At 49.5% G+C, this 19,258-nt stretch overlaps 2 protein-coding genes across 17 annotated transcripts in view; both read left to right on the top strand.

Annotated features, from left to right (window-relative positions):
• Positions 1 to 19,258, top strand: part of EHMT1 (euchromatic histone lysine methyltransferase 1) — a 236,247-nt gene that overhangs the window by 118,937 nt on the left and 98,052 nt on the right. For all 16 annotated transcript variants that reach the window (XR_012424023.1, XR_012424022.1, XM_074015811.1 and 13 more), the window contains one exon: positions 5,547 to 5,727. Coding sequence is in view for 14 of the 16 variants with exons in the window: in XM_074015811.1 (XP_073871912.1) it covers positions 5,547 to 5,727 (181 nt within the window). In the remaining 2 variants the exon portion in view is untranslated. The remainder of the gene's footprint in view (positions 1 to 5,546; positions 5,728 to 19,258) is intronic.
• LOC135967509 (uncharacterized) lies at positions 5,639 to 19,190 on the top strand. Its single transcript, XM_065530894.2, has 2 exons — positions 5,639 to 16,181; positions 16,501 to 19,190. The coding sequence occupies exon 1, from the start codon at positions 8,924 to 8,926 to the stop codon at positions 9,926 to 9,928; it is 1,005 nt and encodes a 334-aa protein (XP_065386966.1). The 5' UTR covers positions 5,639 to 8,923; the 3' UTR covers positions 9,929 to 16,181; positions 16,501 to 19,190.

Below are 19,258 nucleotides of genomic sequence, written 5' to 3'. Positions count from 1 at the left end.
TTTTGCCTGTGGATGGCGCACCAGTCACAGTTTTAAAACATGTTAGAAACTGTGCATCTTTCATCTCCCTGAAGTTTTATTACAGTCCTACTTCCAGGATTTTATTCTGATATATATTTATTCGTGAGGATCTTTTATTGTCACCCTATCACATTCCTGTAGGGAAAAAAAGCAATTTGAAATTAAAAAAAAAAAAAATTGTCCGACCATGAGGCTTATTTAAGTGATCGCTTTGTTTTGGATTAAGTTGCTACAATAATTAAAGTCTGATTATGACACATCATTTGGTTGAAAACTGCTGTACCTTCACAGGCGGGTCAGTTGTAGGAAGAGAGAACCTGAGTGTTTTGAGGCTTCGGAACCTGGTTTGCTGAAGATCCTCCACGGCCTCTCCGCACCCTGGAGAACTTGCTCTGCTCCTCGGGGAGCCTGCGGGAGAAGGAGGGGATGGACTGAGCCAGGCAGGGCTGTGTCTGTGGGCCCCACGGAGTTGGTGCGGCAGAGACTGTGGGTGGGTGGGTGCCCCCCTGCATCCGGGGTGTGCACTGTGTCTGTGGGCCCCACGGAGTTGGTGCAGCAGAGACTGTGGGTGGGTGCCCCCCTGTGCCTGGGGTGTGCACTGTGTCTGTGGCCCCACGGAGGTGGTGTGGCAGAGACAGTGGGTGGGTGGGTGCCCCCCGTGCCTGGGGTGTGCTCTGTGTCTGTGGTTCTGGGCCTGGCCTCTCCACCCTTCAGGATTTCCTGCCACCCCAAACCCAATTTAGTCTTGTTTGGCATTTTTTAAAAACCAGAATTTATTGAAAATTGTGTTTTAAAAAGTCATTCCAGTGATAAAATGAATGTTGCAGTCTTTGTTAATAAAATCCAATATGGGCCGGGCGCGGTGGCTCAAGCCTGTAATCCCAGCACTTTGGGAGGCCGAGACGGGCGGATCACGAGGTCAGGAGATCGAGACCATCCTGGCTAACACGGTGAAACCCCGTCTCTACTAAAAAATACAAAAAACTAGCCGGGCGAGGTGGCGGCGCCTGTAGTCCCAGGTACTCGGGAGGCTGAGACAGGAGAATGGCGTAAACCCGGGAGGCGGAGCTTGCAGTGAGCTAAGATCCGGCCACTGCACTCCAGCCCGGGCAACAGAGCCAGACTCCGTCTCAAAAACAAAAACAAAAACAAAAACAAAACAAAACAAAACAAAAAAAATAATAAAAATAAAATCCAATATGCTTGTAAAAGTTTGAACATGAAGGTGGTGTCACGGCTGCAGTCTCACTATCCCGTGGCGAGAACCAGGGGATTTGGACCCTGTGTCCCGCGTTGATCCCCATCGTAAAGATCCTCAGAGCGAGGCCTGCTCACTGGCAGGTTCACCATTGTTAGGGCAAAGAAAGCGGAAGCCACCGGAAGGGAACATTTTTTCCTACATGGAAATGATTGTTTCTGTGGCCTGGTTGGCAGCTCCATTTCCCTGATTGAGTTGTGCCCACTCCAGGAGGCGCCAGCATGGGGCCCCTTGTTTTTCTCTGTGTGTGTTTCCACACCTCCCCTCCTGGTACCCACTCTAGGCTCTAGGTGCTGGGAGAGAGGTGGTGCCTGTCAGTCTGCACTGGAGGTGGTTCTTAGCAATTATGTGAAGAAGTGCTACCAAGTGTCCCACTGCGAGACTCACACTGGTGCAGAGCCCCCCCCACCCCCCGCCCCACCACCAGGAGGGCGGGGCCTCAGGGAGGGGGTCTCCCCGACCCCCATCAGGGCGGAGCCTCAGGGAAGGGGTCTCCCCGCCCCCTAGGAGCGAGGAGCCTCAGGGAAGGGGTCTCCCCGCCCCCTAGGAGGGAAGAGCCTGGGGAGGAGAACCCCCCCGCCCCCCCCCCCCCCCCCCCGAGGGAAGAGACTCAGCGAAGGCACTCCGCCCGCCCCAGGAGGGAAGAGCCTCCGGGATGGGAACCCCTCGCCCCTCCCAGGAGGGAAGAGCCTCGGCGAAGGGGCCCCCCCACCCCCCCAGGAGGGAAGAGCGTCAGCGAAGGGGCCCCCCGCCCCCCAGGAGGGAAGAGCCTCAGGGAAGGGCTGCCCTCCCAGAGCCAGGCCATGTGAAGGTGGGCCAGCCGCTGGCCGCGCTGCCTCCATGGCTAGGTCTTCACTTTCCTTGTGCTTCGTTAGGTAAGAGTCCCAGCAAAATCAAAATCTAGAATCCTCACCTCGGTTAAGCCGTTCTTAGTCTTACTGTTGAGATTTTTGAAAATAACCTTTTAAATTAAAGAATAGGTTGTGTACCTCGGCAAGAATTAGCCTCGCATGGCTATTTCCTCTTCAGGGTTTGTTTTTGTACCTTCATTGATATGTACTTTGAAAGTGCATTTTGTGTTTGTAAGCACCAGCTGAGGGGGATGGCCACATGAACCAAGCAGCCTGCACGGTGGTTTGTAGGTGACCTAAAAGGGGGCTGACTCCTGAGTTCTAACAGTGACTTCATTGCAGTCAAACCTGGTGTACTGGAGAAAGACCAAGACACTTTGTAAAGCAGACGTGTGGCATTCGTGTGGCTTTCAAACAGTGTTCCATGTGCGAGGTGCATTCATTAGTGGACATGGCGGGAGGAGCTGTCATGTCTGAACTGTGCTTTGGAGGGAGGAGAGCATTCATGCCTCAGGAAAAAGTAAGGGCATCCCGGGGTGGAGGCACATTCCAAGAGGAAATCACTGAATGTGGCAAACAGGGTTGCTGAGCTGGACAGGGCTCCGTGGGGAGAAGCAACAAAAAACTCCAGAGAGCTGTGGTCACTGGAACATGAATCTAGGGTAGGTTCCCCAGTAGGGAGCCCAGGTGGTTCTGTGTCTGTTCTGGACATCAGTGGGGTGTCTGGCAGCTTAGTGTGGGCTCAGTGAGAAGCTTTGCAAGTACCACATGGCAGCAAGATGCACTCGAGACACAGAAAGGGAAGGAGGGAGGGAACAGACAGACATAGTGCGCCTGTGGGACAGAGAGAGGCAGAGACGGTCAGGTCATGAGAGCCAACCCCAAGAGCACGTGCTCCCCTGTGCCTTCCAGCTCGCCCTGGCACTCCCCTCTCATCTCCCATCCAAGCCAGGTGCTACCCTGTTCTGCTCCGTGTGCTCTTACCTGGAACTCTCGCTCTGCCTCCCTGCCTCACCTGTAATCTCTACAAGCACCTCCTGAATCCCTCGGAGCCGTCTCTGCAGCCACATGTTCACCCATGCCACGGACCCACCGAGTACTTCGAGTTACCATTACTTATGACCTTGTTCACTTCTCCCTGACCTTGACTCTAGTTGATGCAGGTGCCTTGTCATGTGTGTGTGTGTGTGTGTGTGTGTGTGTGTGGTAAAATACATCACATCAAACATAACCATTTTTAAGTGAACAGCTCAGTGCATCAGGCACATTCACATTGCTGCGGAGCCATCACCACCCTCCATCTCTGGAACCTCTTCATCTTCCCAAACTGAAGCTCTGTCTCCTTTCAACAGACTTCCCATCCCTCTCTCCCAGCCCCTGGCAATGCCGTTCTACTTTCTGTGTCCGTCAGTCTGACGACTCTAGGGACCTCGTGTAAGTGGGATCGTACAACGTTTGTCCTTTTGTGGCTGACTTATTTCATTCGGCACAGTGTCCCCGAGGCTCATCCACGCTGCAGCGCGGGCCCCAGCTTCGCCGCTTCTCAGGCTGAGTCACACGTCACTGCGTTTTGCACACGACCCTTTGCTGATCCATTCGTCCGACAACCGGCCCTTGGGTGGCTCCCCCTTTTGGCTGCTGTGGTTGATGCTGCTGTCAACGTGGGTGTACAAACATCTCTTCAAGACCCTGCTTTCAGTGCTTCTGGGGCACATGCCCAGCAGTGGAATTGCTGGATCACATGGTAGCTCCATACTTAATTTTTTGAGTTTTTCACAGCGGCCGCACCATTCCACATTCCTACCAGCAGTGCACAAGGGTTCCCATTTCTCCAGTTCTCACAACACTGACCCTTTTCTGTTATTTCCTGGTAGCCATCCGTGGTACTCACCGAGGTCTGGATACGTATTTCCCTAATGAGGTTAAGCATTCTTTTTTCCTAGTGTGTGAATGGTACTCACCTGGTTTGGATATGCATTTCCCTAATCAGGTTAAACATCTTTTCATGTGTTCATTAGCCATCTGTATGTCTTCCTTGAAGAAATGTTTATTCACGTCCTTTGCCCATTTTTTAATCTGGTTGTTTTTTATTGTTGTAAGACTTTTTCATATATTCTGGATAATAATTGCTGATGGATTTGCAGATGTTTTCCCCCATTCCATAGCATGCTTTTTTCACTGTTAACTGTGTCCTTTGATGCACAAAAATTTTAAGTTTTAGAAATTTTTCTTTGTAGAGACAGGGTCTTGCTATGTTGCCCAGACTCATCTTGAATTCCTGACCTCAAGTGATCCTTCCCCCTTGGCCTCCCAAAGTGCTGGAAGTACAGGTGTGAGCCACCGCACCTGGCCCAGAAATTTTAACTTTGATTAAGTCCAGTTTGTCTGTTTTTTCCTTTGTTGCCTGTACTTTTGGTTTCATGTCTAAGAAATAATTGCCAGATCCAAACGTTGGGAAGCTTTCCACCTGTTTTCTGTAAGAGTTTTATGGTTTTAGGTTTTGCAGTTAGGTCTGTGGTCTGTCTTGGGTTAATTTTTATATATAGTTTAGAAAAGGGTCCAGCTCTGTTCTTTTTCATGTGACATTCAGTTCTCCCAGTGCCATCTCCTGAAGAATGCCCTATCTTTTAACACTTTTTACTGTGTATTGCACCATGTGCACAGTAAAGTGTGGTTCAATTGAATTAGATTTAAAGTTACAGTATCACAGGTCTATAGGTGACGAGGGGAGCAGACAGAGAGTGGAGGTTCAGTTGTGTCTGTGCCTTCTGCAATGAAGGAAGTACTGGGAGTTTGCTGTCGGTATCACAGCCCTGCTCTGCAGGCTGAGACGAGGCAGATTTAGGAGATCAGTGAGACTGAGTAAAATACCGTTTTAACACAACATAGTTACCTACTGTGGGATAAATACCATTGGGGATGTTGCAGACATAATGTTTAGCCACGATAAACTGGGAAAGCAGTTTTTAAGAAGTTTTGATGCTGCCCATTTTGGGTATTTTTTAGCTTAGTAAATGTATTACCTAAGTCAGTGGTTGGAACATTTTTTTCTGCAGGCAGAGAACCAGCTAGAAAATGTTTCAGGTTTTGTGGACCACATGTGGTCATTGCTCCTCCTCCCTCCTCGTTCCTCCTTCTGACCTTTAGCCCTGTAAATGCTGTTCTTAGCTTGGGCCGTGGTTTGTAGATGCTGACCTAACCCATCTGAGGGGCAACTACGCACACATGTCTTAGTGGTAGGTGCTTTTGTGAGGACAGCGTGCTGTTTCCGTTTGCAGACTTTCTCCTCTCTCCATTGTATCTCATCTTTCAGTTGTGGGGAATTAATGGGGAGAAGAACTGTGATTTTGGTTGCATGTTATTTCAATGACCATCTGCTTATGCAGTTATAGTTATTCACTGTCTTTGTTTTGAAGCATGCAGCCAGTAAAGATCCCAGAGAAGTTCGAGAAGCTAGAGATCATAAGGAACCAAAAGAGGAGATCAACAAAAACATTTCTGACTTTGGACGACAGCAGCTTTTACCCCCCTTCCCATCCCTTCATCAGTCGCTACCTCAGAACCAATGCTACATGGCCACCACAAAATCACAGACAGGTAAAAGGGAGACCCAGCAACTGTCTTTGCTCTTTGAATGTATGTTTCAAGCCTGCCCCTTGCCAGGTGAGAGTTCTGTTTGACTGTAAGTGCCTGTGCTGCTCTTGATGAATGACTGTTGACGTCAGCCGGCCCTCCCGGGCTCGCCTGTATGCCTGAGGAGGCACACCTGACGTCTGCTCTAAAGCCTTGGCTCAGGCCGGCATTGATTTCCTAGCTTGTTAACATTCTCAAGATGAAGACTGTTTTCTTTACTAGTGTCTTACTCACTTGGTCTCTGTGGGGAGAAGACCCTGGAGTTGGAAGCTTTCCTGGTTTGTAGATGAAGTGCCTTTGGGAATGCTGGGGTGTGCTGGGGAAGCCCCGGCCCAGGGTGAGGACCACCGCCCCCTCCAGCTGCTCTGCCACTGCCACCTCGCTCTGGGCATGCTCCTCACTCTCCTGGGCTGGCTGCTTCTGTGGCCAGTTCTGTGAGTGGATGAACGTTTGATTCCTCACTGGGGACCTTTTGTGGGAGGTGCTGGGAGGGCACCGGGACGTCAGAGTGAGCGACGCGTCAGGGTTCCCTGGGCTTTCAAACCTCCTCAGCTTCTGGGATGGAATACATGCGTTTGGCGCCGTCCTGGAGAGATGCAAGGCCCTTCTTGCTGGCCCTCGTGAGTGCTGCTGCTGCCGGCAAGGCTTCACTTGAGGATGCTCACCTGGCCACAGGTGTCTTTTTCTGGACTTTAAAAATACTTTTTATTGGCTGGGCGCGGTGGCTCACGCCTGTAATCCCAGCACTTTGGGAGGCTGAGGCGGGTGGATCATGAGGTCAGGAGTTCGAGACCATCCTGGCTAACACGGTGAAACCCCGTCTCTACTAAAAATACAAAAAATTAGCCGGGCGTGGTGGTGGCGCCTGTAGTTCCAGCTTCTTGGGAGGCTGAGGCAGGAGAATGGCGTGAACCCGGGAGGTGGAGCTCTCAGTGAGCCGAGATCGCACCACTGCACTCTAGCCTGGGCGACAGAGCGAGACTCCGTCTCAAAAAAAAAAAAAAAGGCCGGGCGCGGTGGCTCAAGCCTGTAATCCCAGCACTTTGGGAGGCCGAGACGGGCGGATCACAAGGTCAGGAGATCGAGACCATCCTGGCTAACACGGTGAAACCCCGTCTCTACTAAAAACACACACAAAAAATTAGCTGGGCGAGGTGGCGGCGCCTGTAGTCCCAGCTACTCGGGAGGCTGAGGCAGGAGAATGGCGGGAACCCGGGAGGCGGAGCTTGCAGTGAGCTGAGATCTGGCCACTGCACCCCAGCCTGGGTGACAGAGCGAGACTCTGTCTCAAAGAAAAAAAAAAAAATTTTTTTTTTATTTAAGTATTTTCAGACCTCCAGCAAAGTTGCAAAAATTCTACAGATAAGTCCTGTGTACCCTTTACTCATTTTACCACATGGCACAATCTCGCCCCCTGCCCGCCCCCATGTATAACTTTTTTTTCTGAGACATGAATGTAAGTTGTAAACATTGTGCCCTTTTATCCCTGAAAACCAATGTTATTTCCTAAAAATTACTGTAATGTCCCTAAAAACAGAAACATTCTCTTAGATAACTGCAGCACAGATATCCCGGTGAGGAAGCGTACCGCGATGCTGCTCTCTCATCTCAGTGTCCCGTTCCGCATTTCCCATGCCCGAGTGTCCTTAGGGTAGAGGACAAATAAAATCTGGTCCTGGAGCCTTGAGCACCTGTGTTGTGTCTCGTTAGTTTCCTTTGATCTGAAGCATTGTCAGCCTCTTTGTCTGTCTGAGCCGTGGCGTTTTGAGTACAGGCCAGGTGTTTCATAGAATGTGTCTGACGGGGGTTTGCCCAGCGGTTCCCAGGATTGGGTGCAGGTCGTGGAGCGATGCAGGGGACTGACAAGTGTCCTTAGGAATTGAATTTTGGTGGCTTTTTGTACTGCTCTGCTGCTGGAGTCTGCAGAGCCCTCCATCTTAAAGTTACTGCTCCCCAGATTATAAGCGAGACCCTAAGGTGTTGCAGGTACCGCCCATCACATCCCACCAGGCTTCAGCATCTGCCGTGACCCACGCCCAGCTCGTACTGCACGGTGGGTGCCAAATGGTGGTTTTCCAACTCCATCATTTCCTCCTCATATTTCAGTTTCTGCTGTAAGGAGGTGCTTCACTTTCCTGTCCATCCACACAGTTATCTGTCCATTTACTCTTAAAGAAAAAAAAAAACTTTTTAAAAAAATAGAGATGAGGGGTCTTGCTGTGTTGCCCAGGCTGGTCTTGAACTCTTGGGCTCAGGCAATCCTCCTGCGTTGGCCTCCCAAAGTGCTAGGATTACAGGCGTGAGCCATCACCCCCGGCCTATTTATTTTTAAGTACTGACTTATGGACTCTTATTTGAGTCTCTGAACTATAATCCATTCCTATCCTTATTTATTTTGTTGCTCAAATTGTTCTAAGTTTGTCCAGTGGGGTCCCTGTAGGCTGGTTCTGAGTCCTGGGGCGATGCCCACCTCTTCATGAAGACCTTCCCAATTCACTGGATGGTCTGCTTACCTGCCTTGTCCCTTCCCAGTGCCGGAATCGGCTTTCTCCAGGGAGCCCTGGTTCTTTTCATTGGAAGTTAGAAAACAAAATCAGTCGTTATCTGCTGCCCTCCCCGTCAACTGTTTTGCTATTTGACTTAATTTTATTTGTTTGAAACAGTTAAACTTGTTGTTTTGCAAAACTATGGAGTAATGCTCACGTATGTTAGGACGTACAAGTAATGTCTGAGGTGTTGTTAAAGTGTCGAGATTTTCTTTTCCTATTTTAGCTTTATTATATCATCATCTTTTAAAAAGAGCTTTCTAAAAACAAAGTACCCAGTGTGTTTAGCGGGCCCCAGTTTACTCTTCCACAGCCCTCTTCCTCCACCACCCCTTCCTTATCCATAACCTGGAAGTGGGTGGTCCATGAGCAAGTTAGCCGAGGACAGTGTGTAAAACAGCCTCGAGCCATGGAGGAGAAGTGCTCGGCAGTTAGCTGCCTGCTTTGATCCAGTGGTTAAGATACTCAGCCTCAGCTGCTTCCATGCGTTGTCACCCCAGGGCTTCCGGAGTGGGCATGAAGGTACAGTTTCTGTGCTAGAACGTGCTTCCTAGAGAGGAGCATAGCACGCACAGCTGCCTTGTCTTGTGGTGGCCGTCACTGCACCTTTCTACATGGCTGGGAAGACAGGAGTGCGGATGGAGGAGTCCCCTGTCAAGTGTCCGGGGGCCGGGGGTGCAGAGTCCACTTACCGGCATGGCAGAGAGAGACAAAGGCCTTTTACAACAGTGTCCATACAGAGCAGGAATCTGGGTAGGTTCTGTCCTGTTGTCACAGGATCCCTTGAGTGTCACTTTGCCAGCCGTAAACCTCTGTGGCCAGCGGCGCCTCTGCTTGAGTTCCACTCGCACCTGCTGGGCTCATTCTGCCCACTCGGCCCAGCAGGCTGTACTCAGCTCATGCTACCGGCCCAGGTGCCACACCTTCTGAGGGCAAGCCGGGAGTGGAGCAGCGGGGTGTGTGTTGGTGAGCAAGCGTGGCGTGGGGCCACTGTGCACAGCCAGGCTCGCTTGGCTGCTGTGGCGGGGCGGGCGGCTCCAGGCGCTGGCTCCGTGCAGAGCTTTGGCTGGATGAGGCGTACCGCAAGCGGTTCACGCTGCAGGCACCGGCGTCCGGATGAGGGGAACACGGTGCCGCCCCAAAACTTGGAGTCACCAGCAACTGCGGACCCCAAGGGGATGGGCTGGGAGAGTGTTCTGTGGCTCTGTTGCTCTCGCCACCCACAGTACGGGCTGGGGTGCGTTTTCAGCTCGTCCAGCTCTGCCGCTTTCGCCCTGGCCTGCCCCTCCCAGGAGGGCCTGGCTGCACCGCTGCTTGCCAGCACACAAGCGGAGGGCAGGAGGGCTGTAGTGTTACCGCTCTGGCTTGAGGAATCCCAAGGTTTGGGTCCCCAGAAGGATCGCCGCTCTTCACTCCCGGTTCCGCGAACGGGGGCGAGTCACGGCCGGCAGCCCAGCGAGCCGGCCAGGAACATGCTACGGCCCTTTCTGCACCCGCTGTTGGGTGGGGCCCGAGTTCTTGTCCTGTGTCCGTGGACACCTGGAGGGGGAGCAAGGTGGAGAAGAGTTTTATGGAGCAACAGAACCGCGCTCAGCGGAGAGGAGCCCCACAGTCAGTAGCTGCTACCGGCAGGCGGGCGGGCCTGCTGTGTGACCGCGTCCGGGGTCTGTGTGGGCCCGGAATGGAGGAAGTGCCTGCTCATTGGCCCAGGCCTGGGCCTGGAAAAGACACCATCTGATTGGCTAAAAGGCCTGCCCGGAATGGAGGAAGTGCCTGCTCATTGGCCCAGGCCTGGGAAAGACACCATCTGATTGGCTAAAAGGCCTCACGGACGTTCTCCCTCCAGGTTGTGGATTCTGTCGGGAACTGGCAGCCCAGTCCCAGTCTCTAGGCTTCGGGCTGCCTTTGGCTTGAAGGTCGGGTTTCACCGGGGACCTGCTCCCGTCTGCCTCAGAATCCGTCTGCCGTTACCACTTTTATTTCTTCATCTTTTATTTCTTCACTCCATTGCCTGCCATTCCTTGTTGCCTCCCTGTGGGAGGGGTGTTGGAGCCAGGTTATCAAAGAAAGGCTGAGATTCCTGTCATGTCTTTCTGTTAATTTTTAATTCCTGTGGTGATGATCACGGACGGTTCTGCGCTCTCCCTCCTGCTGCCCCGTTAAGTTTACCACAGGCAGGAAAGAAGAGCAGAGTCACGTGTCGGTTTCAACGTGCGTTGTACCGCCGACGCCATAGCAGAGCCCGTGCGTGTAGCTCCTTCCCGTGGGCAGCCGTAATTCTTAGTTGTAGATGGAGGGTGGCTGGGACTCTGTCCGACCTGTTCTGCACCCTCTGCTCTGCAGTATCGGAAATGAAAGATCTGTGCTGTGCAAGAAGGTTGGGAGCATGCGTTTGTGTGACAGCCCCCGGCTGGGGATGGCTGTGCTGACTCGGGATCTCAGGCACCCAGCGTTGTTTTAGGTGAGCATGCGTTCTTTTTAGAGTGGACTGGCATCTTTGTTAGCAGCTTGTTCTGTATCTCTCCAACGTGTAGCGGTTCACGGTTAAAAAACGACCCTCACAGCACCAAAAGCTGATTTCAGAGGATTCTAGAAAGATAGTGGGGCAGGAAGACCCGGAATTCACCTCCTCACCTAGACAGCAGTTCCCCTGGCAGAGTCTGGCTGATGGAACTATTGGGAACTCTGGAGTCTACTGAAGGTTCGCAGCTTCTAGGCAGGAGGCTGGGACGTGAATTTCCGTCAGTTTCAGCTCTGCTGCCCACTCCCTTCCTCAGCCCTGTGGTGCAGGGTGTGCGGTGTTCCTGAAACAGTGTGCGTGCAGCTTGTGGGAGCCAGGGTGGGCGAACAGGACCTTGTCCCCAGGTGCATACAGAGAGGCCCTCTCATCCGGTTGCAAGCCTTTCTTCCATGAGATGTCCGAGAAATCTAAAGGGCCAGTGCTCTTTTTATCTCCCCACTTCGTTTTCATTGTTTTCTCCTTTTGGGAGCCAGACATTAAAGACCAGGATATTCAGAAGCAACTGTGTATATGGGGTAAATTACAAAGTGACTGCGTGTGCCCAGGGAAAGGCACAGGCTAAGGAAAGACATGAAAAAACCTTAAGTTTGGATCTCTGGCTCACCCTCCTCACAGAGACAGCCTGCAACTATAAAAAATGACAACAACAAAAACACCCCCAAACCAGTAACAGCAACAAAATAGTAAACGCTGGAAAAGGAGGAGAATCTGCTTTTCAGAGTTTCTACATTATTGGATTCAAATGTCCAGTTTTCAACATAGAATTACAAGGCATACAAAGAAACAGGAAGGTATGGCCCAATCAGATGAAAAAAATAAGTCAACAGAAACTGTTCCCAGAAAACATCTGATGCCAGAACTACCAGACAGAGACTTGAAAATAACCATTTTAAATATGCTCAGAAACTAAAGGAAGTTGTGAAGAGAGTCAAGAAAATGATGTATGATCAAAATGGAAATACCAATAAAGAGCTAGAAAACCTAAAAAGGAACCAAAAGAAATTCTGGAGCTAAAAAGTATAATAAGTGAAATGAAAAATTCACTAAAGGAAATCAAAGGCAGATCTGAACAGACAGAAGAAAGAGAGAGCAAACTTGAAGATAGGACAGTAAAAATCATCAAGTCTGAGAAGCAGACAAAAAGGCCGAAGGAAAGTGAGCAGAGCCAAGGGGCCTGTGGGCATCATCAAGAGGACCAAATAGGGATTGTGGGAGTACAGAGAGAAGAGAGTAAGAAAAGGCTGGAGAGAGTATCTGATGAAACCCATGAATATGAACACCCAGGGGGCTTGGTGAAGTCCAGTAAGATGAGCTCAAAGAGACCCGCACTAGACACATTATACTTGAGACACTTCTGTGGAAAGACAAAGAGACTCTTGAGTATATCATTGGTATATTAGGAGTGATACAAGAAAAAAAATCTTTCAACCAAGTGTCCATAGCCACGGAAACTGTCCTTTAAGAGTGCAGGAGAAATTAAGATATTCTCAGATAGATAAAACCTGAGGGAATTTCTTACCACCTGACCTGGACCTGCAAAGAAATACTTAAAGGAGGCTAGCAGGTTGAAAAGAAAGGACACTAGACAGTAACTTGAAGCCATATGAGAAGTAAAGACATGGGCAGTTTTGGCCGGGCGTGGTGGCTCAAGCCTGTAATCCCAGCACTTTGGGAGGCCGAGATGGGCGGATCACGAGGTCAGGAGATCGAGACCATCCTGGCTAACACGGTGAAACCCCGTCTCTACTAAAAAAATATAAAAAACTAGCCGGGTGAGGTGGCGGGCGCTTGTAGTCCCAGCTACTCGGGAGGCTGAGGCAGGAGAATGGCGTAAACCCGGGAGGCGGAGCTTGCAGTGAGCTGAGACCCGGCCACTGCACTCCAGCTTGGGCAACAGAGCGAGACCCCGTCTCAAAAAAAAAAAAGACATGGGCAGTTTTAAAAGCTAGTATTGTAACAATGGTTTTTGTTTTCTATAAGATGTAAGAGACGAATACGTTTAAAAAATTAGTCTGCAAGCTAGTATCATTGCAACTTTGGTTTGTAACTCCACATTTTTCCTACATAACTTAAGAGACTAATGCATTTAAACGAATTGTTTATGTTTCAGGGCACAGCATGAATAAAGATGTCGTTTTGTGACATCAGCAAATGAAAGGGGTGGGAACAGATACGTAAAGGAGCAGAGTTTTTCTGTGTTACTGAAGTTAAGCTGGTATAAATTTAAATTAGAATGTTATAACTTTAGGATGTTAAATGTAATCCCCATGGTAACCACAAAGAGAATAGCTACAGAGCATACACAAAAGGAAACGAGAAAAGAATTTAAACATTCCACTATAAAAAATCAGCTAAATATAAAAGAAGACAGTAGTGCAAGAAATGAGGGATGAAAAAAGCTGTAAGGCATGTAGGAAACAGAGCAAAATGACAGAAGTAAATCCTCAGCAGTAGTTGCTTTAAATGTAAATAGATGACGCTTTCTAATCAAAAGACAAAGATGGGCAGTGCTGTGGTTTGGATGTGGTTTGTCCACACCAAAGCTCCTGTTGAAATTAGATCCCCAGTATGACAGTGTTGTGAGGTGGGGCCTACCTGGGGGTGACTGGTCATGTGCATGGACTCCTCATGAGTAGATCAGTGCCCTCCCTCCAGGTGAGTGACTTCTCGCTCTTGGGGATAGATTAGCTGCCTTGAGGTGGGTTGTTTGAAAGAATCTGGTTTCCTTGGTTTCTCTGTCTCTTCCTTCTTCTCTATCCATGTAATCTCTTACACATGCCTGCTCCCTTTCCAATTTCCACCGTGAGCGAGAGCGTGAAGCCCCCACCAGGTGTAGCTGCTCAATATTGAATTTTCCCGCCACCAGACTCAGGAAACAAATCTCTTTATCTTTTATGGCAACACTAAATGGATGAAGGCAGACGCATTAAGAAAAAACAACACATGATCCTACTACATGCTGTCTGTAAGAGACTCACTTTAGATCCAAAGACTCAAATAGATTGAAAACGAAAGGATGAAAAAAGATATTCCATGCAAACAGTAACCAGAGAGAGCAAGGTGGGTATTCTAGTATCAGACAAAATAGGTTTTTAAATAAAAAAAGGTTACAAGAGATAAAGGAGAACAATATATAGTAATAAAAATTTCAGTACACTAAGAAGGTATAACAATTACATGTGTAAACATTTACATACCCAACAAATGATAGACCATCAAGATACAAGAAATAAAACCGATAGAACTGAAGGGAGACATAGACAATTCTACAGTAGTAGTTGGAGACCTCAGGTTCCACTTATCAGTAATGGATAGAATAACCGTATAGCATATAAGAAAGGAAATGGAGGACTTAACAGCAAAGCCAACTAGATTTAATGGACATACAGAATACTCTGCCCAACAGCAGCATGTACACTCTTCTCAAGTGCACCTGGGACACTTTCTAGGATAGACCATATGTTAGGCCACAAATTAAGTCTCATTGTTGATTTTAAAATACAGATTTGGGCCGGGCGTGGTGGCTCACGCCTGTAATCCCAGCACTTTGGGAGGCTGACGCTGGTGGATCACTTGAGGTCAGGAGTTCGAGACCAGCCTGACCCAACATGGTGAAACCCCGTCTCTACTAAAAATACAAAAATTATCTGGGCGTGGTGGCACGTGCCTGTAATCCCAGATACTTGGGAGGCCGAGGCAGGAGAATCACTTGAACCTGGGAGGTGGAGGTTGCAGTGAGCCAAGATCACACCACTGCACTCCAGCCTGGGCGACAGAGTGAGCCTCTGTCTCAAAAAAAACCAAAAAAACAAAAAAAAAAACAACAGAAAAACTATATAGAGATTTGGCTGGGTGTGGTGGCTCAAGCCTATCATCCCAGCACTTTGAGAGGCTGAGGTGAGTGAGTCGCTTGAGCTCAGGAGTTCCATAGCAGCCTGGACAAATAACTAAACCCTGTCTCTACAAAAATACAAAAATGAGCCAGGCATGGTGGCGAGTGCCTGTGGTCCCAGCTACTCCAGAGGCTGAGGTGGCAGGATTGCTGGAGCCCAGAAGGTCGGGGCTGCAGTGAGCCATGATTGTATCACTGTACTTTAGCCTGGGCAACAGAGTGAGACACTGTCTTAAAAAATAATATATGTATAAATGGAAAAAGAGAGATAGATTCAAAACTTACTAGAAAGCTATAGCACTCAGAACAGTGTTATTCTGGCATAAAGATAGACGTATAGGCCAGTGGACTAGAACAGAGAGCACAGAAATAAACCTTTGTGTTACATGATCAGTTGATTTTTGACAAGAGTGCCAAGACCATTCAACGGGGCAAAGGACAGCTTTCCAACAAATAGTGCTGTGAAAATGGGATATCCACATACAGAAGAGTGATACTGGACCCTTACCTCACACCATATGCAGAAGTTAGCCTAAGACAGGTCCAGGACCCAAAGGTAAGACCTAAACTATAAAATTCTTAGAAGAAAACATAAGACAAAGGCTCCATAACATTGGACTTGGCAGTGATTTCTTAGACGTGACACCAAAAGTGCAGGTAACAAAAAAAAAAAGGAGACACACTAGGTTTGATGAGACTTGGTATCTTTTGATGCACCAAGCTTTCTATCTCCTTGTTTTCCTGTTTCCCTGCTTCTTACTGCTGCACTTTGCCTGTTGTAAAGAAAAGACACTGTCAACAGAATAAAAAGGCACCTATGGAGTAGGAGAAAATGTCTGTAAATCCTATGTCTGATGAGGAATTACTACTAAAAATATACAAAAAAATCCTACAACTCAACAACAAAAACAACTTGATTAAAAAATCGGCAAAGGAGGCCGGGCCCAGTGGCTTGCGCCTGTAATCCCAGCACTTTGGGAGGCTAAGGCAGGCAGATCACCTGAGGTCAGGAGTTCCAGACCAGCCGGGCCAATACAGTGAAACCCCGTCTCTACTACAAATACAAAAGTTAGCCAGGCGTAGTGGTACATGCCTGTTGTCCCAGCTACTTGGGAAGCTGAGGCAGGAGAATCGCTTGAACCCGGGCGGTAGTGGTTGCAGTGAGCCGAGATCAGACCACTGCACTCCAGCCTGGGTGACAGAGTGACACTGTCTCAAAAAAAGATGCACAAATGGCCAGTAAGCACATAAAAAGATGTTCAACGCCAATAATCATAAGGTAAATGTAAATCAAAACCACAGTGAGATACCACCGTACACCTATTGAGGATAGCTACTATCAAAACAGAAAATAACATGTATCAGTGAGGATGGGGAGAAATGGGAACCCTTGTGCACTGCTGAGGGGAATGTGGAATGGTGCGGCCACTGTGAAAAACTCAAAAAATTAAGTATGGAGGCCGGGCGCGGTGGCTCAAGCCTGTAATCCCAGCACTTTGGGAGGCCAAGACGGGCGGATCACGAGGTCAGGAGATCGAGACCATCCTGGCTAACACGGTGAAACCCCGTCTCTGCTAAAAATACAAAAAACTAGCCGGCGTGGTCACGGCGCCTGTAGTCCCAGCTACTCGGGAGGCTGAGGCAGGAAAATGGCGTAAACCCGGGAGGCGGAGCTTGCAGTGAGCTGAGATCGCGGCACTGCGCTCCAGCCTGGGTGACAGAGCGAGACTCCGTCTCAAAAAAAAAAAAAAAAAAAAAAAAAAAAATTAAGTATGGAGCTACCATGTGATCCAGCAATTCCACTGCTGGGCATGTGGCCCAGAAGCACTGAAAGCAGGGTCTTGAAGAGATGTTTGTACACCCACGTTGACAGCAGCATCAACCACAGCAGCCAAAAGGGGGAGCCACCCAAGGGCCGGTTGTCGGACGAATGGATCAGCAAAGGGTCGTGTGCAAAACGCAGTGACGTGTGACTCAGCCTGAGAAGCGGTGAAGCTGGGGCCCGCGCTGCAGCGTGGATGAGCCTCGGGGACACTGTGCCGAATGAAATAAGTCAGCCACAAAAGGACAAACGTTGTACGATCCCACTTACACGAGGTCCCTAGAGTCGTCAGACTGACGGACACAGAAAGAGGAGAAGGGGCTGGAGGCTGGGGCTGGAGGAAGGGAATGGAGAGTTAGGGCTTAATGGGAACAGAGCTTCAGTTTGACAAGATGGAAAGAGTTGTGGAGGTGAATAGTGGTGATGGTGGCACAACATTCTGAATGTATTTGATGCCACTGTACTGTGCACTTAAGGATGATCAAGATGGTAAATTTTGTGGTGTGTGTATTTTACTAGTAAAAAAAAAAAAACCAAAAAACAGAAAAAGTAAACTTAGGTCATAAAGCAGTTTGAGTGTCCACACTTGGTAGAAGCTGCAGGTCCCTGCTGGGCTCATTGTTCACACTTGGGTAGAAGCTGCAGAAGTTGCAGTGCTTCCCTTGCGTTTTTTTGCCGGTGACCACAGTCCATGCCCAGAGTGGAGGCTCTGCCTTTTGCTTTGTGAGCTTGGAGTGTTTGTGCCTTCTGCATAGGTGGGTGGGAACAGTGCCAAATACTGAGCCTGAATGGGCCTGGGGTCCCTATGTGGACTTGTCGGGCAGGGAGGAAGGAGGACGGTGGCTCTGATGGCAGGGAACAGTTCAATGGGTGCTGCTGTCCAGGCATGAGGCCTGGGCATAGAGCTGGGCCCTGCTCTGTGTGACCTGAGGGCAGAAACCCTTCTGAGTGAGAGTTGTGGTGGTGACCACGCAGGCTGCTGTGTTTCCCGTGCACTTGCTTTTTCCCCGCATCTCCACCGTCCCATCCGCCTTGTCTGCCCTCTGGAGCCTGTCGCCTTTCTTCCTTATCCACCCCTCTTCTACCCAGCAGCCCAGCCTTTCTGCAGACAGCTGGGCAGTGCCCACCCCCACCCCACACCCACTTCCACTCCTGGCACTGTTTTTCCCGGAACTGTCTGTTCCACACTGTCCTATGCCTGGGCCTCCCAGAGCGTCCTGTGAGATGCCAGTTAGTGTGAGTCTTTACTTGGAGTCCTGAAGGGCCCCCTCCCCCTTTCTTGATGTTCTCCACCGGGATTCTTCTCTGCCAGATCCCATCTGCAGGGAACTGACCCCACTTCTTTGAGGTCTGGAGTGCAAATGCTCCTTCCTTACTGCCGGCCATCCTGTAGTTTTCTTTCTCTTGGCCCCTGATCACGCTGAATCCCAGCCGTCTGGCTCAGGGCCAGACCCTCTCCCCGGACACAACTGGAGGCCCCCGTGCAGCACTGAAGCGGCCCCTCTTCACGCTTCAGCCACGTGCTCAGACACTTTCAGGTCCTTCATAGGTTCTACGTTTCTGAAAGTCATCCATAGACATTTCTCTACTATTTAATGTGTAGCAAATTTTATACTTAACGTCTGTTTCACACATACAAGCTGTCACCCAGTAAGAGGCCCTTAGACACCATTCTTCACTTGTTTGCAGCAGGCAGACTTCCTGACACGATTTATTTTATTTTATTTTATTTATTTTTTTGAGATGGAGTCTCTCTCTGTGGCCCAGGCTGGAGTGCAGTGGTACGATCTCGGCTCACTGCCACCTCCGCCTCCCAGGTTTAAGCGATTCTTCTGCCTCAGCCTCCTCAGTAGCTGGGATTACAGGCACCCGCCACCACCATGCCTGGCTAATTTTGTATTTTTAGTAGAGACGGGGTTTCACCATGTTGGCCAGGCTGGTATTGAGCTTCTGACCTCAAGTGATCACCCACCTCGGCCTCCCAAAGTGCTGGGATGACAGATGTGAGCCATTGCATCTGGCCCCAACATGATTCTTGTTTTTTTTAGACGGAGTCTTGCTCTTCTTGCTCTATCACCCAGGCTGGAGTGCAGTGGCGTGATCTTGGCTCACTGCAAGCTCCACCTTCCAGGTTCACGCCATTCTCCTGCCTCAGCCTCCCGAGTAGCTGGGACTACAGGTGCCCACCACCATGCCCGGGTAATTTTTTGTACCTTTAGTAGAGACGGGGTTTCACCGTGTTAGCCAGGATGGTCTCGACCTCCTGACCTCGTGATTCACTCGCCTCAGGCTCCCAAAGTTCTGGGATTACAGGCATGAGCCACTGCACCCGGCTGACATGATTCTTAAGCACATGAAATGCAGGGTTATCTCCTTTGTCCTCTCTCAGCAGTTCAGTACAGGAGTCAGCAAACTGTTTCCAGGGGACGGGTAGCAAATGTCAGTGCTTTTGTGGGCCACACTGTTCCTGTCACAGCTGGTCATGGTGGTGTCACATTGAAGCAGATGCAGACAGTATGTAGACAGTGGGCATGGGTGTGCACCAATAAAGCTTTATTTATAAACAGGTGTCATGTCCAATTTGTGTTACTAATAACCATGGGTTACTGAGATGAAATAAGGAAAAGAATCTAGTGAGAAAGTAAATATAGTCACCCTTGGGTATAGGAAGAGATTGGCTCCGGGACCCCGTCCCCGTACCAAAATCCAAGCAT

This window comes from Macaca fascicularis, chromosome 15 (genome assembly GCF_037993035.2).
Source record: "Macaca fascicularis isolate 582-1 chromosome 15, T2T-MFA8v1.1".
Taxonomy (NCBI): Eukaryota; Metazoa; Chordata; class Mammalia; order Primates; family Cercopithecidae; genus Macaca; species Macaca fascicularis.
Note: the sequence above shows the minus strand (reverse complement) of the source record. Positions and strands in the feature narration are given on the sequence as shown.